This window comes from Physeter macrocephalus, chromosome 7 (assembly GCF_002837175.3).
Source record: "Physeter macrocephalus isolate SW-GA chromosome 7, ASM283717v5, whole genome shotgun sequence".
Lineage (NCBI taxonomy): Eukaryota > Metazoa > Chordata > Mammalia > Artiodactyla > Physeteridae > Physeter > Physeter macrocephalus.
Genome location: NC_041220.1, coordinates 19,576,134 through 19,596,757, shown reverse-complemented (window position 1 = coordinate 19,596,757; position 20,624 = coordinate 19,576,134). Strand labels below are relative to the sequence as shown.

The following is a 20,624-nucleotide window of genomic DNA, read 5'->3' as shown; positions in this document are numbered from 1 at the left end:
GCCGCAGAGCGGCTGGGCCTGTGAGCCATGGCCGCTGAGCCTGCGCATCCGGAGCCTGTGCTCCGCAACGGGAGAGGCCACAACAGTGAGAGGCCCGCATACCGCAAAAAAATAAAAATTAAAAAAATAAAATAAAATAAAAACAAAAAACCAAAAATAAGCAGATGGGACCTAATGAAACTTAAAAGCTTTTGCACAGCAGAGGAAACCATAAACAAGACGAAAAGACAATCCTCAGAATGGGAGAAAATATTTGCAAACGAATCAACGGACAAAGGATTAATCTCCAAAATATATAAACAGCTCATGCAGCTCAGTATGAAAGAAACAAACAACCCAATCCAAAAATGGGCAGAAGACCTAAATAGACATTTCTCCAAAGAAGACATACAGATGGCCAAGAAGCACATGAAAGCTGCTCAACATCACATTATTAGGGAAATGCAATCAAAACTACAATGAGGTATCACCTCACACCAGTTAGAATGGGCATCATCAGAAAATCTACAAACAACAAATGCTGGAGAGGGTGTGGAGAAAAGGGAACCCTCTTGACTGTTTGTGGGAATGTAAATTGATACAGCCACTATGGAGAACATTATGGAGGTTCCTTAAAAAACTAAAAATAGAATTACCATATGATCCAGCAATCCCACTCCTGGGCATATACCCTGAGAAAACTATAATTCAAAGAGACACATGCACCCCAATATTCATTGCAGCACTATTATAATAGCCAGGTCATGGAAACAACCAAAATACCCATCGACAGATGAATGGATAAAGAAGATGTGGCACATACATACAATGGAATATTACTCAGCCATAAAAATGAACGAAATTGGGTCATTTGTTGAGACGTGTATGGACCTAGAGACTGTCATACAGAGTGAAGTAAGTCAGAAAGAGAAAAACAAATATCGTATATTAACGCATGTATGTGGAACCTAGAAAAATGGTACAGATGAACCGGTTGCAGGGAAGAAGTTGAGACACAGATGTAGAGAACAAACATATGGACACCAAGCGGGGAAAGCCGTGGGGGTGTGGGGATGGTGGTGTGATGAATTGGGCGATTGGGATTGACATGTATACACTGATGTGTATAAAATTGATGAGTAATAAGAACCTGCTGTATAAAGGTAAATAAAATAAAATTAAATAAATAATAAAATAAAATTAAAAAAAAAAAAGACCCAATGAGAAATGAAGAATTCAATAACTGAAATATAAAACACACCAAAAGAGAAAGAGGGGGAGCACACAAGAAGAGGATGTGGAGCTCACCTCCCCCCACAGACACATCAAAAATACATCTACATGTGGAACAACTCTCACAGAAAACTAACTGGAAACTGGCAGATCTCCTATACAACCAAAGTTGCAAGAAAGATCTCCATGTAACTGGGTAGGACAAAAGAAAAAAAAGGCCTCAGGTTGGGACTGGTGCCCCTGGGAGGGGTCTAGAAGGAAAAGGAGGTCCACATGGATAGATCCTCACACTAGGGATGGAACAACTCTCACAGAAAACTAACTGGAAACTGGCAGAAGAACTCCTACACAACAATCAAGGCTGAAAGAAAGATTCCCATGTAATTGAGTAAGACAGGAAGAAAAGCATTGGATCAGAACTTGTGCCCCTGGGAGGGGACTAAGAGGAAAAGGGAAAATGCACAGGTAGACACTCACCCTGAGGAGTGAGCTGGTTAAGCCACAAACTGGGCGCCCCAGTCCTGGGGTCCTATGCAGAGGACACAAGCTCCCTTGGCTGCTTGGAGAACCACTGAAAGAGATAGAGAGGCTGGAGAAGCCTAGACCCCACGTAAGGAGCACTGGCTTGCCACCAAGCAGGACGAAGAGCAGTCTGCCCTATCGGCTGCTTCTGCACCATGCTCCCCAATATGAGCTGAGTGAATACCTTGGCGCCGTTCACTCTACACCATAGCTTGGCACAGAATCGAGGACAGCCAGGACCTAGGAAGACTTAATCTAGGGACACAGAGGTGACCTGAGGGCAGGAGTGGTCCAGGAGGGGCAGTGGCAGCCACTGTTGGTGCTTACTCAAATAGCTCCCCAGAAGCAGCCCAGACTTCTGATGGCAGCATAGCTGCTTCAGTTCCTGAATCCACAACACCACGATCCCCAGGCCAAGCCAAGCAAATGCTCCAGGCATGCCCACTCTATGCCGAAACCTTGCACTAAATCTGGGATGACCACAACAGTGGAAAAGATGTGATCTCTGGCTGAATCTAAGCAGAGCCACAGATGCCTATATAAGCAGAGCATCAGACCTCTGGTAAGCACATGAGCCCCACTTACTTTGGCACTCCCCCACTTTGGGTCAAAGGCCCCAGTGCATGACAAAGGAAAAACACACACTTAAAGGGAAACAGAGGCAGCTCGAGCCCAACCCTCAGGGCTTCTGCTCCAGCAATTTAGGAGCAGACCCCACCCCTGACAGGATGATGACTGCTACTGAGCAGACAGGAAGCCCCGCCTCACACTGTGTGCAGGCTTTAGCTCCTCCAACACCGGGCACAACCACTATCAAGATAAGAGTGGCCAGCACACCCTGACTAAAGACATGGCTGGTGTCCACATCAAATCCAAGCCTCACACCAAGGACAGTGGGCACACACAGTCTACACAGGGATGCTCCCACATAAAAACACCGCTTCAAGACCACAGCAGATAACTGTCCCACCTAAATTCATAAAGACAGAGAAAGTTAAGTAAAATGAACAGACAGAGGAACTACTCTCAATTGAAAGAGCATCAGAAAACCCCTGAAAAAATAATGAAACAGGGATAATCAGTCTACCAGACAATGAGTTCAAAAAGTTGATAATAAAAATGCTAACTGAATTAAGAAAAAGTATTGACATAAACAGATTAACAGGAACTGGAAACTATAAAGAAGACCCAACCAGAAACAGATAATCCAATTTCTGAGATAAACAGCACTCTAGAAGCAATGAATAGCAGACTAAATGACAGGAAGAATGCATAAGTGACCTGGAAGATAGAATAATGGTAATCATCCAATCAGAAGAGCAGACAGAAAGACATATGAAAAACAAAATGAAAGCAACATATGAGATCTATGGGATAATGTAAAATGTGCCAACATTCACATTATAGGGGTTCCAGAAGGAAAAGAGAGGGAGAAGGGCATCAAAAATGTATTTGAAGAAATTATGGCCGAAAACTTCCCAAACCTAAAGAAGGACACAAATATCCAGGTAAAGGAAGCACAAAGGGTCCCAAACAAGATGAACCCAAACAGACCCACACCAAGACATATCATAATTAAAATGGCAAAAATTAAAGATAAAGAGAGATTTCTAAAGGCAGCAAGAGAAACACAAAAAAGTCATATATAAGGGAATCCCCACAAGGCTATCAGCTGATTTCTCTGCAGAAACTTTGCAGGCCAGAAGGGAGTGGCATTATATATTCAAAGTGCTGAAAGGAAAAACCTGCAACCAAGGATACTCTACCCAACAAGATCATCATTCAGGATAGAAGAAGAGATAAAGAATTTCTCAGACAAGCATAAAACTGAAAGAATTCATCAATACTAAACCTACCCTAAAAGAAATGAAGGGTCTTCTATCTAAATGGAAAGAAGTAAGAATCTATAGGAAAGGGAAAATCCCAATAGGAAAGGCACATATATAGTAAGGGTTGAAGATCACTTAAATAAGCCAGTACATAGATTAAAAAAAAATTATAAAAGCAACTATAACTACAAAAAACAATCAGGCATAAACATGAAGATGTAAAATATAACATCAAAAACATAAAATGGGGGGACTTCTCTGGTGGTGCAGTGGTTAAGAATCTGCCCGCCAATGCAGGGGACATGGGTTCAATCCCTGGTCCGGGAAGATCTCACATGCCATGGAGAAACTAAGCCTGTGTGCCGCAACTACTGAGGCCATAATTACTGAGCCTGTGCTCTAAGTACTGCAAGCCACAACTACTGAGCCCACGCACCACAATTACTGAAGCCTGCGCACTCTAGGGCCTGCATGCCGCAACTACTGAGCCTATGTGCTGCAACTACTGAAGCCTGTGCACCTAGAGCCCCTGCTCCACAACAAAAGAATCCACCACAATGAGAAGCCTGCACACTGAGATGAAGAGTAGCCCCCACTCGCAGCAGCTAGACAAAGCCCGTGGGCAGCAACAAAGACCCAGCGCAGCCAAAAAAAAAAAAACAAAAAATGGGGGCAGGGGAGTAAAAATGTAGACCTTTTAAATGTGTTTGAACTTAAACAATGATCAGTTTAAAGCAAGTAGATATAATTATGGGTCAATATATATGAACCTCATGGTAACCACAAATCAAAAACCTACAATAGATACACAAAAACAAAAAAGAAAGTAACTCAATCATACTACAAAAGAAAATCATTAAATCACAATGGGAGAAACAAAAAGAGAAAGGAACAGAGAAGAACTACAAAAACAACTGGAAAACAATAACATGTCAATTCTTATATACCCATCAATAATTCCTTTAGATGTCAATGGACTAAATCCTCTGATCAAAAGACAGAGGGTAGCTGACTGGATAAAAAAAACAAGACCCTTCAATATGCTGCCCATAAGAGACTCACTTCAGGGCTGAAGACACACACAGACTGAAAGTGAGAGGGATAGAAAAATATTTCATGCAAACGGAAATGACAAGAAAGCTGGGGTAGCAATACTCACAACAGACAAAATAGACTTTAAAACAAAGCTATAACAAAAGACAAAGAAGGACATTACATAGTGATAATGGGATCAATACAAGAAGAGGCTATTACGCTCATTAACATATATACACCCAGTACAGGAGCACCTATATATATAAAGCAAATGCTAACAGGCATAAAGGGAGAAATTGACAATAATACAATAATAGTAGGGGACTTTAACACCCCACTGACATCAATAGACAGATCATCCTGACAGAAAATCAATAAGGCAACAGAGGTCTTAAATGACTCAATAGATCAGTCAGACCTAATTGAAATCTACAGAACATTATATCCAAGAAAAAGATAACACATTCTTTTCAAGTGTACATGGACTGTTCTCCAGGATAAATCACATACTAGGTCACAGCAAAGGAAACCATTGACAAAATGAAGACAACCTACTGGATGGGAGAAAATATCTGCAAATGATATGATCAACAAAGAGTTAATATCCAAAATATATAAACAGTTCATACAACTGAATATCAAAAAACCAAACAACCCAATTTAACATAGGCAGAAGACGTGAATAGACATTTTTCCAAAGAAGACATACAGCTGGCCAAAAGGTACATGAAAAAATGCTCAACATCACTAATTATTAGAGAAATGCAAATCAAAACCACAATGAGATATCATCTTATACCTGTCAGAATGGCTATCATCAAAAAGTCTACACATAAAAAAAGTTGGCGAGGATATGGAGAAAAGTGAACCCTTGTACGCTGTTGGTGGGAATATAAATTGGTGGGGCCACTATGGAAAATGGTATGGAGGCTTCTCAAACCTAAAACTGAAAGTAGAACTACCACATGACCCAGCAATTCCACTCCTAGGTATATCTGAAAAAAATGAAAACACTAATTTGAAAAGATACATGTACCCCAATGTTCATAGCAGCACTACTTACAATAGCCAAGATATGGAAGCAACCCAAGTGTCCATCAATGGAAGAATGGATAAAGAAGATATGGTATATATACACAATGGGATATTCCTCCAACATAAAAAAGAATGAAATTCTGCCATTTGCAACAACATGGATAGACCTAGAGAGTATTATGATTGGTGAAATAAGTCAGAGAAACACAAATACTGTATGTTATCACTTATATGTGGAATCTAAAAAAGTAAAACAAACGAATGTAAATAGCAAAATAGAAAGAGACTCACAGATATAGAAAACAAATTAGTGGATACCAGTGGAGAGAGGGAAGGGGGGGAGGGTCACGATAGAGGTATGGGATTAAGAGATACAAACTACTATGTATAAAATAGACAAGCAACAAGGATATATTGTTGGGAACTATAGGGATAGCATAGGGAACTACAGCTATTGTTTTGTAATAACTTTAAATGGAGTGTAATTTATAAAAATACTGATTCATTAAGCTATACCCCTGAAACTAATATAATACTGTAAATCAACTATATTTCAATGAAAAAAAAGAAGAAATAGAAAATCTCAACAGTTCTGTAACAAAATAGATTTCAAAGCAAAGAATGTTTTCAGGGCTGAAGATAGTAAATTTACAATGATAAAAGGGTCATTTCATCAAGAGGACAAAAGAAACCTAAATAAGCATACTCCTAATAAGAGAGGTTCAAAAAATATGATTAAAAACTGATAGGAATGAAAAGAGAAATATAGAAACCCACGATTATAGTCAGAGATTTCAACCCTCTCGCTCAATAACTGATAGAAAAAGTAGACAGCAAGTCAGTAAGGCTATAGAAGACTTGAATCACAGTATTAACCAACTTGACCTAATTGGTATTTATATTACATTCTCCCAAGAACAGCAGAGTGAACATTCTTTTTATGGACACATGGAAAATTTATCAAGGTCGACCATGTTCTGGGCCATATAACATCTCAATAAATTTAAAACATTTCAAAGTAAACAAAGGATATTCTCTGACCACGATGGAATTAAATTGGAAATCAGTCATATAAAGATAACTTTAAAATCCCCAAATATTTGGAAATTAAAGAACATAATTTTAAGTAATCCATGGGTCAAAGAAGATGTTTAAAAGCAAATTAGGAAATATTTCGAGCAGAATGAAAAGGAAAACTCAATATAGTACAATAAAATTAGGGGAATGCAGCTAAAGCAGTGTTTATAGAAATATTATAATAATATATGCCTCTATTAGAAAGGAAAAATGTCTCAACGACATAAGTTTTCATCTTATATAAAGACACGGACGTTCTCTACGTCCGTCTCTATTGCTATCATCACTTTTATTCAACAGGTTAGCCATTGCAGTACAGCACAAGAAAGAGATAAACAGCATGTGAATTTGAAACTATAAGAGAAAAAATTTTAATTTGGGATTCATTAAAATTACAAATTTTGGTTCTTCGAAAGACCCTATTACCAAAAAAAAAAAAAGTAAGTCTCAAACTGGAAGAAAACATTTGCAAAATATATGTGTGACAAAAGAATTATATCTAGAATATATAAAGAACCTTTAAAACTTCATGACAAAAAGACCAACAACCCAACTGAAAAAGTGGACAAAATATTTGAACATATACTTTTCATAAAAAGATATATGGATGGCAAGTAAGAACATGAAAAAATGTCACTAATCATTGGGAAAATGCAAATTAAAACCACAGTGAGATACCATGACACACCCACTAGATTGGCTAAAATTAAAAATCTTAGCCATACTAAGTTTTGGCAGGATATGCAGGAAAGGAAACTCTTATACACAGCTGGTGAGAATGTAAAATCCTACAACCACTTTGGAAAATTTGGCAGTTTCTTAAAAATTTAAACATACATCTACTGTAAGAACCAGTCATTCCACTCCTACTTATTTACCTAAGAGAAAAGAGACTGTATATCCATACAAAGACTTGTACACAAACTTTCATATCAGCTTTGTTAAAAGTTGGAAACAACCTAAGTCCATCAACAGATGAACATATAAACAAATTGTGGGATACCAATACAATTGAATACTATTCAACAATAAAAAAAGGAATAAACTAATGATGCACATAACAACATGGATTAATCTTAAAACAGTTATGCTGAGTTAAAGTAACCACATTTAAAAAAAGAGAGTTCACTGTAAGTTTCATTTATATAAAATCCTAAAATTTGGATGTTAATATTTAGTGACAGCAGATAAATGTTTGCCTGTGGGAGGGCCAGGGTCATGAGAAAACTTTTGGGAGTTTGTTCATTCTCTTGATTTCAGTGTGTGGATATAAACATATTTGTCAAAACTCATCAAACTGCACACTTTAAAAATGTGCATTTTGGGGCTTCCCTGGTGGCACAGTGGTTGGGAATCTGCCTGCCAATGCAGGGGACATGGGTTCGAGCCCTGGTCTGGGAAGATCCCACATGCCGCGGAGCGACCAAGCCCGTGAGCCACAACTACTGGGCCTGCGCGTCTGGAGCCTGTGCTCCGCAACAAGAGAGGCCACGATAGTGAGAGGCCCGCGCACCGCGATGAAGAGTGGCCCCTGCTCTCCGCAACTGGAGAAAGCCCTCGCACAGCAACCAAGACCCAACACAGCCAAAAATAAATAAATTAATTTAAAAAATAAAAAATAAAAATGTGCATTTTATATCATGCTAATTATACTTAAATAAAGCTGTAAAAAATATTGTGAAAAGTGCTTTACCAGAAAGGTATGTGAAGAAAAGGAGAGGAAATGATAGAAGTCAAAACCAAACAGGTAGCTATAAATAGTTGTTTCTTTACCTTTTTAATTGCTAAGGGATTTTCACTGGAAGTTCTGAAGCACTCCTTGACTTTTCGACAAGGCTCTGAAATGATAGTGAGGAAAAATATATTTAGAACAAACTGAAAAATAATTTCTATCACATGATATATCCATCACTTGCTAAAATAGATGAGAGTACATCAGAATTTCAATTCAGGTCAACTCAGGGATCTGTTTATAAATATTAGAAAAACTTTCAGGTAGAATGGTACTATAACATAATAAAAGCATATGTATATTATAAAACTAATTCCATGCCCAGGAAGATGACATAAAGAAACACTACAAGAGCTTCCCTGATCTGGGTAAACTGATTTTTTTAAAGTATGTATTTCAGTATAAGACATGTTTTCTCTGTTTTCTATACATATGACTGTCACTTTCTCTACTTAAGAGATTACATGTGTACTCTTTGCCCTGTAGACAGAAAGAGAAGATGTGTGCTGAGTTATAATTACATCCTTTATCTTATTTCATCCATCTCTCAACCCTGCGCATTTCAGTCATCTAATTAAATCCCTCTAAATTACCCTTAATTGCACTTAAATATTTGCTTAATTTCCCTTTGAATTAAAGATATATTCTGTGTAAGTGATGCTATTTTTTTTTACTGAAGCCATAATTAACGCAACAATTTTTTAAAAGACGAAAAGATTTTGTGCGTATACACAGTAGTAACTGAATTCATTAGTTCTAGCTGAGGAAAGCTTTTTTAAAAAGTATAAAGTCACCTCTCTCCAAGTCGTGAGAAGAAAGTTATGGGTGGTGATTCTACTCAGTGTCCACTTGTGGGAAGCAGAAACCACTCATCTATTTTAAGCAAAAATGTAAATGATGCAGGGAATTAGCTGTTTGTAACATCATTAGAAGGGCTGGAGCAGTGAACTCTGTTTTTACCTTCACAAATCACTTCAAGAACAACACCATGCACCTGGCCCACCAAGGGGGAAGGAGGAGGAAGGAGACTCGGGAGGCCATGGCCACATTAGTTGCTGTCACAAAATCCATGAAGCTAAATATTAGGCACTGGATCACTCTTGCAATCAGAAAGCCACCACATCTGCTGATTTTGCCTTTTGACACCCATAAATCCAGAATCTGAACACAGAGATGTATTAGGAAAACTCCATGTCTCCAGTCAGGCCTGATAACAGACAGCAACCAAAAAGATGACTTTATCTCCACATCTGCGACATAAATCTTACCAGATGGCAACACCTAATTCTCATCAAGGGACTCTTGCAAATGTAATTTTTAATTTTCTAGGTTTTATAGTACAAGAAGGGACACCAGAAAGAAGGTGGAATAAATGGGTTTTAATTCTTCATTGCTAGTGGGAAGGATGAAATGAGATAACTCATGTGAAGAGTTTAGAATGGAATCACATAGTAAGCACTCTATTAACGATCCCTCTTATTATTTTTATATTTTACTGCATTATACCAAAATAATTTTCATGTGCCCTGAAACTTTTAGTAATAGCTTGTAATTGTATATGGCAGGAGAAAGAGTAGTGGATATAATTTCTACCATCCAGAACTCCTTTTATTTTACCTTGCCTTTTAGATTTTGCCATCCTGTGCTTTTTAAAATTAGTTTAAGGTGTACAACATAGTGATTTGATATACGTATATTGCAAAATGATTATCAGAGTAAGTTTAGTTGACATCCATCACCACACATAGCTGTACGTTTTTTTCTTGTAATGAGACATTTTAAAATCTACTCTCTTAACTTCAAATATATGATACAGTATTGTTAACTACAGTCATCATGCTGTACTTTTGATTAATCCTTTTTAATTTAATTTAATGAACATTAATTAATTTAATTGCATTTTTGTTTCCTAAAGACCAGGTACCGTTCTGAGACCTCAGGAGATACCAAGTTGCAAAAATACAGAAGGCAGTAACGCTGGGCCCTGACGTTATGGAGGTGACCATCCAGTGAGGAAGATGTAAACATGACATTCCATCCTATTGCATTTTCCTGACTCACTTTTTGTCTGAAGTAGTTACTCTATCAATGTTGGCTAACATTCATTTTTGGTATCTCTTAGCTACTTTTGTAGGGATTAGAGACTAGCGAAATTTGTCTTGGGCACAATTAATAAGAATAATAATGATAATTTTAAATAATATTTATTAACATTATTGAACTACTGAATTGGGATTAGATGAGTGAAAATTTTTATAATGAATAACCTATTTCACAGTGAGAAAATTTCCTGACTGTTTAAAAATGACTGCAGCTATATGAGCAATCATATAGCTATTTTCCTTCCTGATAGTTTGCAAGAAGCCTCAGGAAAGATTTCATGAGTTGAGAGGGACTCACCAGAATTAGGTCGTGCGGTCACTTTGACCCTGTCAACGGCTGGTGAGACTCCTCTGATGGGGCTCTCCAGGGCCGCAGTGCTGGGTGGGTTACTGCATCTGGCAGATGCTATCTCATCCTTCTCTGAGTGGTTGAACTGGTCAACGCCCCACAGCGTTCTAAACGAGTTCTCATCGTCATTCACATTGCAGATCAGAATGTTATTCAAACCTAGGTGAATAAGGATGAAAAGAACAAACAACCAGATTAGGTTTTTGGCAGGTTTGCTTTGAATGATCAGCAATTTCCCAACCATATATTATAAAACGTACCTGAGATGTCAGACTTCAAATTTTATGAACCAGTGCTAGGTGGACATTTTTGAAAGCCAGTGTAGCAAATTATGTTTGCAATACATGCTTCCTTAAAATGTCCTGCCATCTTGTTAGCTTTGTGAACCAAGGCCCACATCTTTGATCATGGTCTGGGAGTCAAGTGGAGTAGAACTGCTTCTATCCCAGAGAGACCTCTCATTTCCCAAGTCTTGATAAGGACAAAGAGGGATTATGTTAGCCCTCTTCATGAATATCAGATTTAGATTTTTGAAAGTATCCAGAATGTCTCAATGTAACAAGGCCTCCTAAAAGGCATACACTGGCTCTTCTTTTGTACTGGCAGAAGATAAAAAGCTGTCAGAGCTAGGAATAGGAGCCAGGATAAGGTAAATTGTGTGGGAAGGAAGGAAGCAAAACGTAGTACAAAGGAACCTCCTTCCTCATATCAGAGCCTTCTGGGTTCATTCATTCTCCTATAATAGCTACTTGCTTTTGGCTCAAATATTGAATTATAGACAGGCCCTCTTTCTTTTCAGTATCCACGCTGTGTCATGTCAAATTGGACAGCTTAGGAAATGGATGCACGCAGGGCATTGCTCTATGTTAATCACTGAATTATGAGAGGTAGTAATAGATGGTTGCTTTGTTTCTCAAGAAGTTGCACAGGAAGCTTCTGAACAGTGTTTTTCATATTTGCTCATTCTTCCAAATCTCCTTTTTGTACTATCGGTTCACAACCTTCTTATCTATCTGCTTAAATGACATCAAAAAGGTGTTTGATGACAACCCTGCATGAAAGGTACCCCATCACACTCTGTCCCCTCATGTTTTTATTCTTCACATAGTAGTATTGGTTTGCACATTGCTGGGTTAAGCTGCACTAGAATGTAAGTTTCATGAAAGCACGGAGTCAGTCTCTTTTGTTTGCTGCTCTATTCCTAGTGTCTAGAAGAGTGCCTGGCACAAAGTAGGTGCTCTATGATTATCTGTCAAATGGATGAATAGCACAACCAAATATAAAGCTGTCATTTAGTCTGATACTTAGAACTTCACTGATAGTAACTGGTACCAAACAGACATGGAAAAAAAATTTTGAAGACAGCATCATATCTTGTCATTTTAACTTAAACACCTGGGTTACTGATTGGCCCATGCATATAGTGAAAAGTTGCCTACCAAATGAAATAAATAAAATATCAACACAGACAAATCAATGAAAAATCCCTATTGTCTCTGCTATCTCCTTTAATTAGTAAAAATGTGTGTTGTGTGTGGGCATATGTGTGTTGCAGGGGTTTTTTTTCCTTCATTTCTACTTTTGTTTTCAGCTTTGTGTTTCTCATTCATCCACACATTTTTTTTCTTTTCCAGTGGAAAAATATATTTAACAATATATTCACAACATTGTAAATCAACTATAATCCAACATAAAATAAAAATTAAAAAACCCAATATATTATATATCTATAGTAATATATGTATATAATATATATATCACACTGAACATAAGTAATAAGCAGGAATTCAGATTCCATCTATCCAAGAATTAGGGAAGAACTATATAAAAATGTGTGAAGGGTCAAATGGAAGGGTATTAAAGTGATTCTAGAGTCAAATGGGACAATATTAAATTATTGAAAGCTAGTCAGGGAAATGTGCAATTCAATCTAGCAGTGAAGGAGGTTAGCAATAACCATGGTGGGAGTTCCATTAACTTCCTTGAATATACAGGAGAATTAGGTGATGGAGTCCTGGGCCCAAGAAAGACCAGTTCCCTCTATAGGACATCAAGTTTCTGTTACTCTAATAATTATAAAGGGCTCACCTTGCGGGAGAACACCAGGTGAAGAAAATCTCACACCCCTGCTAATTCTATGATTCACAGGCAACCTCAGTTTGATGAGAAAGTAACTATTTATTATTAATATTATTAAGTTGGTAAACAGTAATGTTTTAAATAATGTATTTTCTATGTTTATAAATTTGAGTTATTTAATTTACAGCAGTTATATACAGCTTGGTGACAATTTCCTTGTTAAGGATGTGAAATATTTAAAAGAAAATCAAATATATTTAATGAGTAGTTGACATTTAAAGCTTTTAAAAGGTATTCATTAACTAAACCTGTAAACGGAACCAAATATTACTCAAAGACTCCCCTTTAAGTTATTGTTAAAATTTACTAGATTTAGGGAATTCCCTGGCATCCCAGTGGTTAGGATTTGGCACTTTCACTGCAGGGGCCCAGGTTTGATCCCTGATCAGGGAATTAAGACCTCACAGGCTGTGCAGCACAGCCAAATAAATAAATAAATAAGTAGATTTTTTTAAAATTTATTTGTTTATTTATTTTTGGCTGCGTTGGGTCTTTGTTGCCGTGCACAGGCTTTCTCTAGTTGTGGTGAGTGGTGGCTACTCCTTGTTGCGGTGCACAGGCTTTTCATTGCAGTGGCTTCTCTTGTTGCAGAGCACGGACTCTAGCCACGCGAGCTACAGTAGTTGTGACACACAGACTTAGTTGCTCCGCGGCATGTGGGATCTTCCTGGACCAGGGATCGAACCTGTGTCCCCCTGCATTGGCAGGTGGATTCTTAACCACTGAACCATGAGGGAAGTCCCAATAAATAGATTTATAAGTAAAATAATAAAATTTATAAGTTAAAATTTAAAAGTTAAAACAAAAAAGTTTAGAATTGTTCATTTAAATTTTAATTTAAAAATAACAGGTAACAGCAAATAATCTTTATTATAGGCAAAATTCCCCATCAAAAATGCCAACTAGTAGAGAATGGACTTGAGGACATGGGGAGGGGGAAGGGTAAGCTGGGACGAAGTGAGAGAGTGGCATGGACATATATACACTACTAAATGTAAAATAGATAGCTAGTGGGAAGCAGCCACATAGCACAGGGAGATCAGCTCGGTGCTCTGAGACCACCTAGAGGGAAGGGATAGGGAGGGTGGGAGGGAGACGCAAGAGGGAGGCGATATGGGGATATATGTATACGTATAGCTGATTCATTTTGTTATAAAGCAGAAACTAACACACCATTGTAAAGCAATTATACTCCAATAAAGATGTTAAAACAACAACAACAACAACAAAAAGAATGCCAACTAGGAGACCTTCAAGATGGCAGAGGAATAAGATGTGGAGATCACCTTCATCCCCACAAATATATCAAAAATACATCTACACGTGGAACAACTTCAACAGAACACCTACTGAGCGCTGGCAGAAGACCTCAGACCTCCCAAAAGGCAAGAAAATCCCCACGTACCTGGGTAGGGCAAAAGAAAAAAGAAAAAGCAGAGACAAAAGAATAGGGACGGGACCTGCACCTCTGGGAGGGAGCTGTGAAGAAGGAAAAGTTTCTACACACTAGGAAGCCCCTTCACTGGCGGAGACGGGGGATGGCGGGGAGGAAGCTTCAGAGCCACGGAGGAGAGTGCAGCAAAAGGGGTGCAGAGGGCAAAGCAGAGAGATTGCTGAACAGAGGATAGGTGCCGACCAGCACTCACCAGCCTGAGATGCTTGTCTGCTCACCCACCAGGGTGGGTGGGGGCTGGAAGCTGAGGCTCGGGCTTTGGAGGTCAGACCCCAGGGAGAGGACTGGGGTTGGCTGTGTGAAGACAGCCTGAAGCGGGCTAGTGTACCACAACTAGCCAGGAGGGAGTCAGGGAAAAAGTCTGGACCTGCCAAAGAGGCAACAGACCATTGTTTCAGGGTGTGCAAGGAGAGGGGATTCCTTCCCCATGTGCCCACAGAAGGCAGAGCACCACCTAAACGAGCTCCAAAGATGGGTGCAAGCTGCAGCTATCAGTCAGATCCCAGAGACAGGCATGAAACGCTAATGCTGCTGTTGCAGCCACCAAGAATCCTGTGTGCAAGCAGAGGTCACTACTCATACACACCCAGGAGCCTGTGTAGCACGCCACTGCCAGGGTCCTGAGGTCCAAGGACAACTTCCCTGGGTGAACACACAGCATGCCTCAGGCTATTGCAATGTCATGCTGGCCTCTGCCGCTGCAGCTCGCCCTGCATTCCAATTATGACTACCATACCCCTCCCTTTCCCCGGCCTGAGTAAGAGCCCCCTAATCAGCTGCTGCTTTAACCCACTCCTGTCTGGGCAGGGAACAGACACCTCAAGGTGACCTACATGCAGAGGCAAGGTCAAAACAAAAGTTGAACTCCAGGAGCTGTGTGAACAAGGAAGAGAAAGGGAAATTTCTCTGTGCATCCTCAGGGGCAGCAGATTAAATCCCCACAATCAACTTGCTGAACCCTGCATCTGTGGAATACCTGAATAGACAGTGAATGTTCCCAAAACTGAGGTGGTGGACTTTGGAAGCAACTGTAGACTTGGGGTTTGCTTTCTGTGACTGATTTGTTTCTGATTTTTATGTTTATCTAACTTTAGTATTTAGTGCCTGTTATCATCGGTGGATTTGTTTACTGGTTTGGTTGCTCTCTTCTTTTATTATTTTATTTTATTTTATTCTACTTTATTCTATTCTATTCTATTCTATTCTATTCTATTCTATTCTATTCTATTTTACTTTTCCTTCTTTTTCTTTCTTTTCTTCTGAGCTGTGTGGCTGGCAGAATCTTGGTGCTCCAGCCAGGGTCAGGCCTGAACCTCAGAGGTGGAAGACCCGAGTCCAGGACGTTGGACCACCAGAGACCTCCCGGACACATGTAATGTCAATCGGCAAGACCTCTCCCAGAGATCTCCGTCTCAACACTAAGACCCAGCTCCACCTAATGACCAGCAAGCTCCAGTGCTGGATGCCCCATGCCAAAAAACTAGCAAGACGGGAACACAACCCCACCCATTAGCAGAGAGGCTGCCTAAAGTCATACTAGGTTCACAGACAACCCAAAACACACCACTGGATGCAGCCCTGCCCACCAGAAAGACAAGATCCACCTCACCCACCAGAATATAGGCACCAGTCCGTCCACCAGGAAGCCTACACTAGCCACTGAACCAACCTCACCCACTGGGGACAGACACCAAAATCGATGGGAACTACAAACCTGCAGCCTGCGAAAAGGAGACCCCAAACACAGTAAGTTAAACAAAATGAGAAGACAGATAAATATGCAGTAGATGAAGGAGCAATGTAAACACCCACCAGACCAAAGAAATAAAGAGGAAATAGGCAGTCTACCTAAAAAGAATTCAGAATAATGATAGTAAAGATGATCCAAAAACTTGGAAATAGAATGGAGAATATATAAGAAACGTTTAACAAGGACCTAGAAGAACTAAAGAGCAAACAAACAATGATGAACAACACAAAAGTCCTCTTGTCTACAAGAAGCCCACTTCAGACCTAGGGACACATACAGACTGAAAGTGAGGGGATGGAAAAAAATATTTCATGCAAATGGGAATCAAAAGAAAGCTGGAATAGCAATACTCATATGAAACAAAATAGACTTTAAAATAAAGACTATTACAAGAGACAAAGAAGGACACTACATAATGATCCAGGGATCAGTGCAAAAAGAAATATAACAATTGTAAATATGTATGCACCCAACATAGGAGCAACTCAATACATAATGCAAATACTAACAGCCATAAAAGGGGATATCGACAGTAACACAATAACAGAAGGGGACTTTAACACCCCACTTTCACCAATGGACAGAACTTCCAAACTGAAAATAAATAAGGAAACACTAGCTTTAAATGACACATTAGACCAGATGGACTTAATTGATATTTATAGGACATTCCATTCAAAAACAACAGAATACACTTTCTTCTCAAGTGCACATGGAATATTCTCCAGGATGGATCGTATATCGGGTCACAAATCAAGCCTCCGTAAATTTTACGAAAAATGAAATCGTATCAAGTACCTTTTCTGACCACAACGCTATGAGAGTAGATATCAATTACAGGAAAAAATCTGTAAAACAAACAAAAACACATGGAGGATAAACACCACACTACTAAATAACCAAGAGATCACTGAAGAAATCAAAGAGGAAATCAAAAAGTACCTAGAAACAACTGGCAATGAAAACACGACGACTTAAAACCTATGAGATGCAGCAAACGAAGTTCTAAGAGGGAAGTTTATAGCAACACAATACTACTTCAAGAAACAAGAAAAATCTCAAATAAACAACCTTACCTTACACCTAAAGCAATTAGAGACAGGACAACAAACAAAACCCAAAGTTAGCAGAAGGAAAGGAATCTTAAAGATCAGATCAGAAATAAATGAAAAAGAAATGAAGGAAACGATAGAACAAACAAAAACACATGGAGGATAAACACCACACTACTAAATAACCAAGAGATCACTGAAGAAATCAAAGAGGAAATCAAAAAGTACCTAGAAACAACTGGCAATGAAAACACGACGACTTAAAACCTATGAGATGCAGCAAACGAAGTTCTAAGAGGGAAGTTTATAGCAACACAATACTACTTCAAGAAACAAGAAAAATCTCAAATAAACAACCTTACCTTACACCTAAAGCAATTAGAGACAGGACAACAAACAAAACCCAAAGTTAGCAGAAGGAAAGGAATCTTAAAGATCAGATCAGAAATAAATGAAAAAGAAATGAAGGAAACGATAGCAAAGATCAATAAAACTAAAAGCTGGTTCTTTGAGAAGATAAACAAAATTAATAAACCCTTAGCCAGACTTATCAAGAAAAAAAGGGAGAAGACTCAACAGAATTACAAATGAAAAAGGAGAAGTAACAACTGACACTGCAGAAATACAAAGGATCATCAGACTGCTACAAGAACTATATGCCAATAAAATGGACAACCTAGAAAAAATGGACAAATTCTTAGAAAAGTACAACCTTCCAAGACAGAACCAGGAAGAAATAGAAAATATGAACAACCAATCATATCCAGTGAAATTGAAACTGTGATTAAAAATCTTCCAACAAACAAAAGCCCAGGACCAGATGGCTTCACAGGTGAATTCTATCAAACCTTTAGAGAAGAGCTAACACCTGTCCTTCTCAAACTTCCAAAAAATTGCAGAGGGAGGTAGACTCCCAAACTCATTCTATGAGGCCACCATCACCCTGATACCAAAACCAGGCCAAGATGTCACAAAGAAAGAAAACTACAGGCCAATATCACTGATGAACATATATACAAAAATCCTCAACAAAATACTAGCAAATAGAATCCAACACACATTAAAAGGATCATACACCATGATCAAGTGGGGTTTATCCCAGGAATGCAAGGATTCATCAATATATCCAAATCAATCAATGTGATACAGCATATTAACAAATTGAAGGAGAAAAACCATATGATCATCTCAATAGATGCAGAAAAAGCTTTTGACAAAATTCAACACCAACTTATAATAAAAACCCTCCAGAAAGTAGGCATAGAGGGAACTTTCCTCAACATAATAAAGGCCATATAAGAGAAACCCACAGCAAACAACATTCTCAATGGTGAAAGATTGAAACCATTTCCTGTAAGATCAGGAACAAGACAACGGTGCCCAATCTCACGTCTATTATTCAACATACTTTTGGAAGTTTTAGCCATGGCAATAAGAGTAGAAAAAGAAATAAAAGGAATCCAAATCTGAAAAGAAGTAAAACTGTCACTGTTTGCAGATGACATGATACTATACATAGAGAATCCTAAAGATGCTAGCAGAAAACTACTAGAGCTAATCAATGAATTTGGTAAAGTAGCAGGATAAAAAATTTATGCACAGAAATCTCTTGCATTTCTATACACTAATGATGAAAAATCTGAAAGAGAAATTAAGGAAACACTCCCATTTACCATTGCAACATAAAGAATAAAACACCTAGGAATAAACCTACCCAAGCAGAAAAAAGACCTGCATGCAGAAAACTATAAGACACTGATGAAAGAAATTAAAGATGATACAAACAGATGGAGAGATATACCATGTTCTTGGATTGGAAGAATCAACATTGTGAAAATGACTATACTACCCAAAGCAATCTACAGACTCAATGCAATCCCTATCAAACTACTAATGGCATTTTTCACAGAACTAGAACAAAAAGTTTTACAATCTGTATGGAAACACAAAAGACCCCGAATAGTGAAAGCACTCTTGATAAAGAAAAACAGAGCTTGAGGAATCAGGCTCCTTGACTTCAGACTATACTACAAAGCTACAGTAATCACGACTGCATGGTACTGGCACAAAAACAGAAATATAGATCAATGGAACAGGATAGAAAACCCAGAGATAAACCCACACACATATGGTTACCTTATCTTTGACAAAGGAGGCAAGAATATACAATGGAGAAAAGACAGCCTGTTCCATAAGTGGTGCTGGGAAAACTGGACAGCTACGTATAAAAGAATGGAATTAGAACATTTCTTAGCACCACACACAAAAATAAACTCAAGGGGCTTCCCTGGTGGCGCAGTGGTTGAGAGTCCGCCTGCCGATGAAGGGGACGTGGGTTCGTGCCCCAGTCCGGGAAGATCCCACATGCCGCGGAGCAGCTGGGCCCGTGAGCCATGGCTGCTGAGCCTGCGCGTCCGGAGCCTGTGCTCCGCAATGGGAGAGGCCACAGCAGTGAGAGGCCCGCATATAGCAAAAAACAAAAACAAAAACAAAAATAAACTCAAAATGGATTAAAGGGGCTTCCCTGGTGGCACAGTGGTTGGGAGTCTGCCTGCCGATGCAGGGGACATGGGTTCATGCCCCGGTCCGGGAAGATCCTACATGCTGTGGAGCGGCTAGGCCCGTGAGCCATGGCCGCTGATCCTGCGCATCTGGAGCCTGTGCTCCACAACTGGAGAGGCCACAACAGTGAGAGGCCCGTGTACCACAAAAAGAAAAAAAAAAAAAAAGGATTAAACACCTAAATGTAAGTCCAGACACTATAAAATTATTAGAGGAAAACATAGGCAGAACACTTTATGACATAAATCACAGCAAGATCTTTTTTGACCCACCTCCTAGAGAAATGGAAATAAAAACAAAAATAAACAAATGGGACCTAATGAAACTTAAAACCTTTTGCACAGCAAAGGAAACCATAAACAAGACAAAAAGACCATCCTCAGAATGGGAGAAAATATTTGCAAATGAAGCAACTGACAAAGGATTAATCTCGAAAATATACAAGCAGCTCTTGCAGCTCAATATCAAAAAAACCCAATCCAAAAATGGGTGGAAAACCTAAACAGATATTTCTCCAAAGTAGACATACTTTGTTTGATTGCCAGCAAACACATGAAAAGATGCTCAACATCACTAATCATTAGAGAAATGCAAATCAAAACTACAATGAGGTATCACCTCACACCAGTCAGAATGGCCATCATCAAAAAATCTACAAACAATAAATCCTGGAGAGGGTGTGGAGAAAAGGGAACCCTCTTGCACTGTTGGTGGGAATGTAAATTGATACAGCCACTATGGAGAACAGTATGGAGGTTCCTTAAGAAACTAAAAA

General features: G+C 38.9%; 1 protein-coding gene across 1 annotated transcript in view; it reads right to left on the bottom strand.

Moving 5' to 3' along the window:
• The window catches only part of C7H4orf17 (chromosome 7 C4orf17 homolog), a 304,067-nt gene that overhangs the window by 35,013 nt on the left and 248,430 nt on the right, over positions 1 to 20,624 (bottom strand). Inside the window, 2 exon segments of the mRNA XM_055085866.1 lie at positions 8,484 to 8,548; positions 10,843 to 11,052. Of these exon segments, the coding sequence (XP_054941841.1) occupies positions 8,484 to 8,548; positions 10,843 to 11,052 (275 nt within the window).